This window comes from Tauraco erythrolophus, chromosome 3, assembly GCF_009769465.1.
Source record: "Tauraco erythrolophus isolate bTauEry1 chromosome 3, bTauEry1.pri, whole genome shotgun sequence".
Lineage (NCBI taxonomy): Eukaryota > Metazoa > Chordata > Aves > Musophagiformes > Musophagidae > Tauraco > Tauraco erythrolophus.
In genome coordinates, this window is record NC_141467.1 from 50,282,360 (window position 1) to 50,293,665 (window position 11,306).

At 38.6% G+C, this 11,306-nt stretch overlaps 1 protein-coding gene across 2 annotated transcripts in view; it reads left to right on the forward strand.

The window, feature by feature from the left end:
• Window positions 1-8,624, forward strand: part of MYOM1 (myomesin 1) — a 75,548-nt gene extending 66,924 nt beyond the window's left edge. For both annotated transcript variants that reach the window (XM_086609222.1, XM_009987363.2), the window contains exons 37-39: window positions 3,935-4,150; window positions 7,044-7,167; window positions 8,413-8,624. In XM_086609222.1, coding sequence (XP_086465348.1) covers window positions 3,935-4,150; window positions 7,044-7,167; window positions 8,413-8,624 — 552 coding nt within the window. The remainder of the gene's footprint in view (window positions 1-3,934; window positions 4,151-7,043; window positions 7,168-8,412) is intronic.
• The last annotated feature ends 2,682 nt before the right edge of the window (window positions 8,625-11,306 follow it).

Genomic DNA, 11,306 nt, shown 5'->3' on the forward strand with positions numbered 1-11,306 from the left:
AGACGCACATTGCCCTCGACAGCAAGGACATTTGGGATGTTTGAATAAGTGACTATAACAAACTCCCAGAACTCGAGACAAATATCATTGACTTCATGTTTCTGGATTCAGCAGAGGAGCATTTTGAGAAATGGAGTAGGTCAGAGAGCAACTGGGGAAAACAGTGCTTGTTTGGGTGGTGTTGGCTCATCTGTCTATTGCCTGCATATACGCTGGAGAGAGGGGACTGCAGTTCTCTGTTGTGTAATTCAGGCAACTTGCACAATCATCAGGGATTTTGAAAAACAGTAAATGAGGTAGCAGAGTACTGGCAATTGCAAGCTTTGATTCTGAATACAAGTGCACCCATAACTAGAGAGTTATATGAACAGATTGGTCTCCCTAGATTGGACTTCCAAGCATATGCATATCCCAAACTTAAACTTAACACCGTGACTGTGATGCTATTTATTAGCTTTTTACATGCGAGCTGAAGAATATGTGTGAGAATCAATGAACCAATGTTTACCCAGTGTTAATCAAACAGTGTTCCAGATGGCCTAAGAGGCTTCCACTGATAGACAGAAATGCTCTTCAGCAGTGTGATATAATTGGAAAAGGCTAAGTGTCAGTTCATATTAGAGAGGAATTTGACCTGACAGAGCATACTAGCATAAGTTTTGTCTATAACCAGCCAAATTAACTTAAGTGGCTGTTTTAATGAAGGCTTGTATTTGAGGAAGAGGTTTTGTTTTTAAAATGAGAGCCTTAGGATTCTGACAGACAGGCACTTTCAGACCTAGAAGAAATATGTTGCACCCTTCTGCCCACCAAGTTCCCATTCTACCTTTTGACCAGGTGTAGGTGCCCTCACAGGTAGACTGGAAGAAATGGGCAAGTTCCCATGGCTGAGCTGCTTCAATTCACTCAGCCCAAACCACTCACAAAAATGAGTTTGTGCTAATATGCAAGAGGAATGGCACGACTTGAAATTCAATGACATATTTCCCTCTGCCAGCTGTACTACCCTACTCACGATAATCTGCACTGAAAGGTAGAAAAGGTGGGGGGGGCATAAAGGGTCTTGCACCTGCTGCCAAGTGCACATGCCTCAATGCCCCAGGTCCAGACTTATGGGAATTTCTGTGTGGAGCTCTGAAACACTGAGATCCAGTTACAAGAGAAGGGGTTTAGTCACCCAGGACTTTTCAGACAGTTCAGATTTCCTGATAGATTTCATTCACTCACCACAACATCTAGACAGCTTTGCAGTCCTTCCCTTGCCTCCCCAATAATCAGAGCCAGACAACTACTGGAAAAGGGGGATTATTTTGAAGGGGAAAGGACACACTTTTTTACCAGGATAAAAATTTCAAGTTGAATACAATATTATCGTCAGGGGTTTCTGTGAGCAATAAAGATATACATTAACTTCTGAAGACATGAGCAAAAACAATCTCCTGGCCAAAGAACAGATAAACTGAAAGAGTTATGTGCAGTTACAGTGAGTGATCATTTCTCCTTGGCTAAGGCTCCATAATTATGGAATCACCTTCCAGAAAACCAAAGATCTCACCATCTCTGTAGTGAATAATTGTCGCGGACTGCCTGCGTCTTCTTCCGATGGGTTGCAACCAACCGACTGTTGCGACCACAAGGTATTCTCTCCAAACTCCAGGAGGGAAATGCCCCACTCCCTCTTGGGAGTGCCCCACCTTTAAACTTTCCATAGGTCACGTGGTCTCCGGCCAACCAACGTGACTCAGCACCTGTCTTGATGAGGCACAGGTGCTTCTCATGTAGCAGCCGGGAAACTTCCCCGACAAATAATAAGATAACATCTCTGCACATTAGTAGCTGGAAAATATAAGTGTCGGGAAGATAAAGAGGAGCACGGATGTCAAAACATGAACCAGTGATACAAGGTTAAGCAAAACGCACCTATTTTAAGAAATTATTTAGAAGAAGAAAAAGAATCATCTCTCCTGCTTGAATCTCTTTGAATTAAAGAGTACAGACACCACTTCAAACACCTGAGGTTTAAATGATGCCACTAATAGAGCTGTCTGGACATGGACATCAGCTTGTTGGCATCTTGGAGTGGCAGCTAGGGCCACTCGGTGGTGATGTCTTGCTTGCTGGAGAATCAGAAGACAATAAAGAAATACCAGGCACCTGAAGGGACCCATATGCAGTGCTTGGCTGAGGCTAAGGGCACGTTTGTATTGAGACTGATAAGGAAGCAAGGGAAATGTAAAACCTCTTGTTTTCCCCTGATTTTTCAAAAAGATGGACTGATATAGCAATCAAAACCACATTCACACCAGTGGGCTATGAGAGAAGGCAGTCAACAGCCTCATGCAGTCACCAGCTATAGGTGCTGCAGGAAATCAGATAGAGGCCATTTCCACCATGTCGTAACCACCTCTCACTTGGAATCTGCCTTTCTTTTGGTACCAAGAATTATGTGTTGTTGATGGAGACTTCCCCCTTCCTTTTCTTCTCATTTTGGTCCTTAGGGGATGTGGGATTTATTTGATTGTTGTCAGAAGTACAAAAATCTTTCATTTGTATAGAGGTATCCATTTTTTCTATATGCTCATTTCAACAGCCTTCTGGGTATCTGTCTTCTGTTCCATCTTCCAACATCACCCTACTAGAAAAGAAGCAGAGAGGTGAAGGGAAGGTAGCCTGTTAAATAGATTACTCACAGTAGATTTTTATCATGACAGCCTATAGGGCCAACAATGTGAGCACTCTGCAGTTGTCTCTATTTTTGGCACATTTTTATCAAGAGCTTTTAAAATAAATGCAAGAGAAACTTAATTCCAGTCAAGCGGAATTTTGTCCATTCCTTATATATCACTTAGTCCATTCCTAATGAACCACTGAAGACCATTTTCTTTGCAGCACAAATTCTTCAATTTTCGTTAAAAAAATAATTATACTTTAAATAACTTTTTAAGTTTGGACCAATGTACTATTTAATACTTAGATGCAAATGGATTCCTTCCTAAAGGTCCAGAGAAGGGCCTATGTACCACTGAAGTTTCATATGAACATTTTTTAGCACTTGATTCTATGTAATGTTCATTTTCGCAAACTCTTTTGAGAAGATTCCCATGACATTGCGACTGGAGGAGGGCATCATTTATATGTATTGGTGTCTGCCAAACACGAATTTCTCAGCTTACAACACTGAAATGAGGCCGGAACATTGTGTGCACAAGACTCATTGGCCTACAGAAAGAATTCAACTGCCAGTGATCTCTCTGATAATGAAGATACTTCCTTCAGTCTGATGGGACTGAATTCAGCCCTTAGAAACACTACTAACATCAAAAGGAAATACTTCTATGAACATTAAAGAAAGGGTAAAGCCTGTATTGATTTCAGCTAAAAATAGTTTTATAGAAGTGCACAAAACAATTCAAGTCTGTTGGAAGAGCTGTCAGGGCATAGTTTAAGAAGATCCTAAATTAAACAACATATTAAATATTCCAGGGACACTTTGTTCTTAGTTATTTAAAAAGGCAGGCACACTTTCTTTACTTCTGTGGCAAATACATAGTGAGCTTAACGCAAACAAATGCATCTGACTGTTCCTCAAGTTCTCATTTCAGATCTAACACATAAATGCAGATAATATCTAATTTTTTATTAAACAATACTCACAGAGAAAGCTCTGCTAATGATTGTGAGAGTAGAGAAGAAGGTCCACAAAATATTGAAAGGTTTTAATGGAGTTTTTGATTTAACTGAACTCCTTCTTTTCCTTTATGATACAGAAGAAAGACTGACAAAAATTATTGATGACTGGTGTTGCTGTGCATCCATTTACTAAAAGCAGGAAGCTAAATAGGAGGTTGGAACGTTTGGAGAGTCAGGCGTCAAAAGACACAGCAAATATTTACTGATTCTTACCTGTAGTTCCTTTTGTACTTTTTTTCTATAGGCACTTAATCTTTCTTGCACTGTCTGGGGAGATCCTACTCCAGAGGTCTCATGGCTGAAGAATGAAAAACCATTTGTATCAGATGCTAATTGCATCCTGAAATTTGAATCTGGAAAAAACGTCAGCTTTACCATTTCTACTGTGTCCACACTCGACTCCGGGAAATACAGCATTGTGGTGAAGAACAAGTACGGCACAGAGACCAGCGATGTCACTGTAAGTGTGTTCATACCTGAGGAAGAGACACAGTCTGAGCAAGAGAAAAAGAACGAAAACAAGAAAAAGAAAGCGTGAATTTAAGACTAGGAAACAGAAGTATGGGGAAGACTTTGGATGATAGGCTGATGTAATCTGTGTGTGTAAATGGCCCTCTGCTTTAGCAGGCAGCCTTAGATTTTTCCATTCACTTCACTTTTGCTTCTAATACACTTAATCGTGCCAGGGAAAACAGGGCCTTTCCTAAATATATTCTTACTGCTAACTTCCCAGAACCTAGTTTTGACATCTTCAGCCACGCCAAATGCATGCTGGCTGTAAACACAGATCCACCATTTGACCCTCTTCCTGGAGCGTTTGACTATACAAAAACAAATGGAAAGGGTGAAGAATTGTTTCAGTGAAGGCGACTGAGGTAGACGGAAAGATAAAAAATGGTCGAGGCATTTTTAAGCAGTGGTTTGGATTGGTTCCAATTTTGGTAAAGTAGCATAGATGGAATGTGTTGGAGAATTAAATCATAGACAAATTAGTGCTGATTTCGTCTACATAAGGCTCCTTTGCATTGCTGTGTTAATTTAGAGAGGCCTTAATATGGGTGTCATTTACATCCATAAATATTGTTTAATCTGCCCAATTGGGGTAAAAGTACTGTAACATAAACGAAAATTAGGCTTAGGAGGCCAGAATACTAATGCGTGTGTGTGTGTCTGCAAAAATGTATGAACTCTTCTCTATGTTCACAAATAAACTGAATTCACTTTCCTTCTATCACAAGCTTGTTTCACTGCGTCTTGTTTTACTAGTCACAGCTCTGGTAGTTGTGCACAGTAGCTTAGTGTCTTCATGCTTTCACCACTGTAACTACCTCTAGCTTCCCTTTAGATCCCTGTTAATCTTCACTTCCTTGTTCATGACAAAACCCACCATGGCATCTCTTCACACCTTGCTGCCCAGACCTTCACTACTTCACATCTCAACTCAACAAGGTATTTTTGCAAATTCAGGCACATGAGTGAGTAGTCTCGAGCAATTCAATGGACCATCTCATGAATTTTGGTTTAAGGGTGTTAGGTAAGTATTCTGTTAGACTGAGACCTCATTGAATGTCATCCAGACTTAACACTGGAGATCAGAATTAACATATTTAGTTAATTGTAGTTTTAAAACTACAAAAAGAATCTCCACTGCAACGCAGAAAAAAATGTGGGGTTTTTTCAGGCAAAAATGTTTCAGACAAAAACACTTCTTCAGATCTTTGAACACCCTTATATAGATTAAAAACTATGATGTCAGCTATTTTACAATACCACTGATTATTATTAGCTGAGGAAGAGCAACAGAATGTACATATATGTCCATCCTGCTGGACATATGTAGATGATACACGATGTGTGATCCAATATATATCTCATATATATATATGATCAGAAACAGTTATCAGCCTAACTGCTTATTGGGACAGCAATATGACATATTAATAATCCTTTTCATTACTAGTCTCACAACAGCACAATTCTTCACATCAAAATCTGAAGAACTAACAGATATATTTTGAGTGTAAGCATAATCCATGTACACCTTTTACGTACTTTCTCTTGCCATTTTAGCCACCATGGCTGCAGACATAGTGCTGTTCCCCAGGCACTCGTTTTGCTGCAGCACTGACATTTCTGTGAGGATGCCACTAAGTAAGTGCTGGACAGTTAATGCTCACTTAAACCCTTTGCCATCTGAGGTTCACTGTCAGCTAATGTTAAAGGTGAAGTGAAAGCATGAGGGAATTTTTAATGGTTCAGGTAACAATAGGTTCAACACAGTTCCCTATGGTGAAAGTGGTGATTTTTGCAAATTTTTAATAGTCTTTTTTTGGTCAGTTTCTATGAAGGGCTAATGATTACGATCTTAATCATTAAAAAAAATATATATACAGATTTAGATCAGATGTATGACCTACCAAAACACATCAGCATGTGCTTCACTTTATGCATGAATAGTACCACCAGTTTCAAGGAACATGTTAAGTTTATCTGGTATAAGTCTTTTTTTCTTCCAGAATAGATTTCACAGGGATTTTTAACATGAAATTATGTAAAACTAATGTGTTTTCAGCATTTCACATAAGCAGTGTAAGTGTTCACATAGCCTTATCTCCTAAAATACTTAAAAATCAAGTATCAAACTTGATGACATTATTGCAATTTTAAGGTTTAAGTGTGTAATTATGTGCATTAATGAATCAATATCTGTTATTAAAAAAGTTCAGACTATTTAGTCACAACAGCGGCATATCAGGCAAAGTAAAATAGTTGATTTTTAAAGTTCAAAAGATAATCATGAAAATATCTGTAATTTGGGATACAGCCAGCTTTCTGAGTTTAAAGAACTGATGTCAAATTAATTGATAATTTCACTTAGTATGACATGAAGCCAATTCAAGGATGATAAGCAGGTCACTCCATCTTGGTTCCAGGACATACACCTTAAAAGCAAGTGTCACATCTCTTCCATCCTCTAGAGTGCAAACAAGAATATGACTTGCCCTTCACCATACCTGATTACTAATGTTTATTACTCAGCATTAGCATATTTTTAATAATGATTGCATTTCAGCAGCAGCTTATCTCTACTACTTTCTCTTCAAAAATCTGTTCTCCTGCCTCCCTCCTTTTAATGGAACTGTGAGGGAACGCGAGTGGGCCACCTCCCAGATAACAGGCTGGATTCCACTTCTCTCTGTTTCAGAAGATGTATGTGTCCCTGAAAGTTACAGTAACAGCTGCTTCTAAGTGTATTGCTGACAGGGATTCAGTTATGGTGGTTTCAAACTGAATTTGAAACTGATGCATCCACATTTCTCGCTTGTGCACTTTTTGTTCTTGCCTTGCTTCAGGTGATCGTGATTTCTGTGTCAGGACAGACTGACACAGTCCAAAGACACGATCAAAATAATACAACTGTATCTAAAAAGAAAAAAACAACGGCAGCAAGCAAACGGAAGGAAGGAGAAAAGAAAGGTAAGAGCATTTTCACCTTTGTGGTCTTCTACTCCAGTGAAAACATTATGCAGTTAATAGTCTGTGCCAATCAATATTTCTCAGGTCCCAACCAACAAGTTTACAGTATGTGTGCTCTTAATTATCACTTTCTACTGCGCTGCGAGTTCTTACCTTGGCTCACCTGGCTGATGAAAGTTTTTTAAACCATAATAAATACTTTCAAATTTCTGAATGCAGAGGAAAGACCTCCTAAGCATGTATATATGCACAGATGGTGTTATTCTCCAAAGTGAGACTCATTTCAGCAGCTAGATGTTCAACACTTAACACAAAAAAAAATACCTTGCAAATTAAGGGACCCTAAATGCCGAAGTGTTTTAGAAAACCCTGATCGTATAGCCACTATTTGAGATCAATCAATTCTTCTCTCTGAGTTTTATGTCCATATTAAATGGTAAAGTTGGAATTACAAGTGACCATTTGTTTTGTCCAATTTAGAGAAAGGCTGGAAAATGAAAAGCTCTCTTGTGATTCAGCATTCTTGTAAATTACAGATTTGTACTGTTCTTTTAGACTCTTACTATATAATTGCCACTTGGACATTGATTTATTCTTCACAATTATGACACCCTCATGTAAAGCATTTTAGCTCCCAATAAGGCTTAAATTCCAACATTATCAGAACATGTTTTACATATTTTTGCCTAAGTATTCTTCTTTGTATACAGGGTGTATACAAGTTATATGTATAGTTACACTTAGGGATATGGTTTAATGGGGATTAGGGACGGTTGGACTCGGTGATCTCTGAGGTCTTTTCCAACCTAGAAAATCTATGAATCTATATCATTGCTGACAGAACATTGTATACTCTCATTCCCCTCCCCTTTCTGCTCCTAGGGCAAGAGCAAACATTTCACTGCATTTCTTTCCTCTCTTGCCTTACTGGTATGGGTAACCTAGACATTTCTGAGCAGTCCTGTAAATGAGGTGACTTATGTGAGAAATGATTATTTACCTCTGTAAATGTTTTGCAGGTTTCAACCCTTAATCTTTTTAATTAGAGACCATAAAGACTTGGGTTTGCTTTTGGCTCTGTAAAAAGTAGTAACATTATTTGTGTTACTGAATCTCGTTATATGAGTATGGGAAAAGAACATGATAAGGTCATAACCAACGTGACAGTAAAATCTTACTCTACATACCTCTGTCTTGCTGAGCACAGTAAACATAAGGGAAATTTTATTACTTCTCCTAAATCAGATTTTATTAAGCCACATGTAGAAGAAATTATTGCTACAGAAGAGACACCTGATCCAAATGAAATTCCCCCTGCGGAAATAGAAAAGGATACAAAAAGCAACCAGCGAGCAACAAAGACGACTGATGGAAAGGCAGCAGTAGCAGAAATGGCTCCTCAGCCCACAGAAGTCTTGGATAGGCAGGGAAAGAAATCACTGGAAAAAAAGCCTTGAGTAAACTCCACGGTTCTTGAACGAAGAACATGATCTTGTTATGATCTGGATAGCAAGTTCAAGCTGAGATTTCACGAGTAGTAGACTAGCCATGATACTTTAATACAAAAGTTTATCAGTGTTTTTTAATAACATTTGTAATACTTCGTAACTTTAAATGCATAATAGATGGGCACTTATGTTTCAGTACCAATTAGTTGCACCGTAGTCACTCCTAAGTATCTCAATAATGATCCATGTACTGACAGGTGATTTTAATTACTAAAAAATGTCCACGATAAGCAGAGATTATCAGAGCAAATCCTGTCCAGAACTGACATATTTAGTACTCTGTAAAAGAATGTTGGTATCAGTTATGTGGCTCTGTTAATTGTTATTTGTAGGCCATCACAGCTTGAGGCAGACCCCGCTTACTTTCTCAAGGAAACCATACATGCAGTCCTCTTAATGCCATGTGGGCTGTAGTTTTCACCATGACCAGTCTGGCCAGAGGGGAAGATCTCCAGAAATACAGCCATCTCCTATGGATGCAGGAGGGCCATAAGTAGGTTTTCTTTGATCCAAGTTTCTTTCACACATACCTGTTTCATCAGGTGGATCAGGATCACAGTGAACATTTCTTATCACTGAGGCTCACATGACTGCTTTTCAGTCCCCTCCATTAATTCCCTCCTGGTCTTGGTGAGGTTCTGTATACATATAGTATTAACCCATAAAGTATCAACTGTCCCACATGCTCATTTCTCCCAACCCTTTTTGATACAGCAATCACATTTCTGCTTCCAAGACCTACTAAACCCACTGTCCTCCTTGCCCTTGGTGACTTAGCCCAACACATTCCCTTCTTCCCCTCACTAGGATCAGACCCACTGGTTTCTCAAAAGAGAGTGTAGTTTTGTGGTCCATGTAAGTAAGGAATAAACATAAGCCAAGGACCTCTGCTTTAAATCATTACTGTGCTCATTCACATTCATTGCTGTGTTCATTCACATGTTTATGTACTGAGGATATAAGAAAATATCACTCGTTTGTGGATGCTTAGATAGCTTGGAAGACACAGAGATCAAGCTGAAAAATAAACCAATAAAAACAAAGGTTGGAATTTATTTTGTTAATATGCAAGCTAAGTTCAACTTTAAAGCGACCAGAAACTATTAAACATAAGAAATAAAAATAAGATGTTTTAATTACTAGGAAAGTATTTTTATCGATTTCAACTCTTAGAATACTCCATCATTTTATATTGGCTATTTCCAGATGGAGTAGTGAGGAAAGATTACTGAGCTCTGCTGATATTTCTAGGGTGTTAGATCTATGACAAATGCAGAAATACTGAAAACAGAAGAAATACCAGCTTCGGATTAGAAGCTGATCCTTACGGAATTGTTAGCATCAGAAAACGAAGAATCTTAATAGCATGTAAATGTGTAACACCTGAGACATTGACTCTTCTGACGCAAAGAAATCCATTTCCTTCTAGCAGAATTCCAACAGGGTTCTATTCAACTCTTTTTAAAACCAACAGAAAGATTCCTGTTGGATGAAATACTAGTTAGAGAGCTTATATGGAGAAAATTAGAGTAATAACATTTCTGTATACAAGGTAAAGGATTTAAATAATTTCCATGGTCCATTATGAGTGACAGAAATATGCTGGATGCAATAGAGAAAAAAATTATGCAAATCAAAATATTGACTGCTACGCAAAAAAGTGGTGGGAGAAACTTAAAATACAGACTGAACTACAACTGAAATCATCCTACTAGACTTAGGTACTGTTCGCCATGCAGAGTTTGATTCGGTTCTACATTACATCTTCTTCCATTATAGTTTAAATTGGTAGAAAACTGGAGCAGCCCAGCAGCGAACGCCGTAAGCACAGGTTCCATACGGAAATGCAGCACGGAGCATTTCCATGGCAGGAGACTTTTTAAATGAGAACCTTAATGCATGTAGGTTTTTAGGCAACTGCTACAGAGAATGCAAAGTATCTACAGACGTGATGACATCGCTCTGCCAGAGTTGCAGTCTGGTTTTCCAAAACATTACAAAGCTGCAGGTTGCTTCACACCACTCTTAACTGCTCTTTGCCGTGGCAATTATTTCAGCCTGCCTTACCTCTCTAAAAATCCATCACTTCCTACAGCTCCTTTGGGCTGGGAGTCTTATCTCCCACAGACAACGGCAGCGTGTAAATTATGTATAGAACAGATTATACCACTGAGAGCATGATCCAGTTCCTGCAAAATGTCACAGGGGTCTTTTTGTTAGTTTTAGTAGAAAACAAGCTGGATCTCAGAAGAATGTTCTACAAATGTCCCAAATCTCAGATGACGAAGCCCATTTTGCTCACCGTGAAGCCAATGGCAGATCTCTCTTTTGTGTCATTGTAGCAGAATCATGTCTTAGCTTTTTGCTGAAAGAAAAATCAGAATTTTCCTGATATTTCAATTAAAACCTACTGGAAATACTTTTAAAAATTTAAACTAAAATGCATTGGGGTTTGGGGGATTCTTTCTTGAATTTGGATGGTTCCTCAAAAAGCTGAAAATGCAGTCACATCAGTATTGTTCTACTGGAAACTATTAGCTAACCAGAAGCACAGTGGTGTTGTGCATGGAAAATGAAACACATAAAGAAACATATCAAAGATCAAAAAAATACTTTATTTTTTTCATTTTG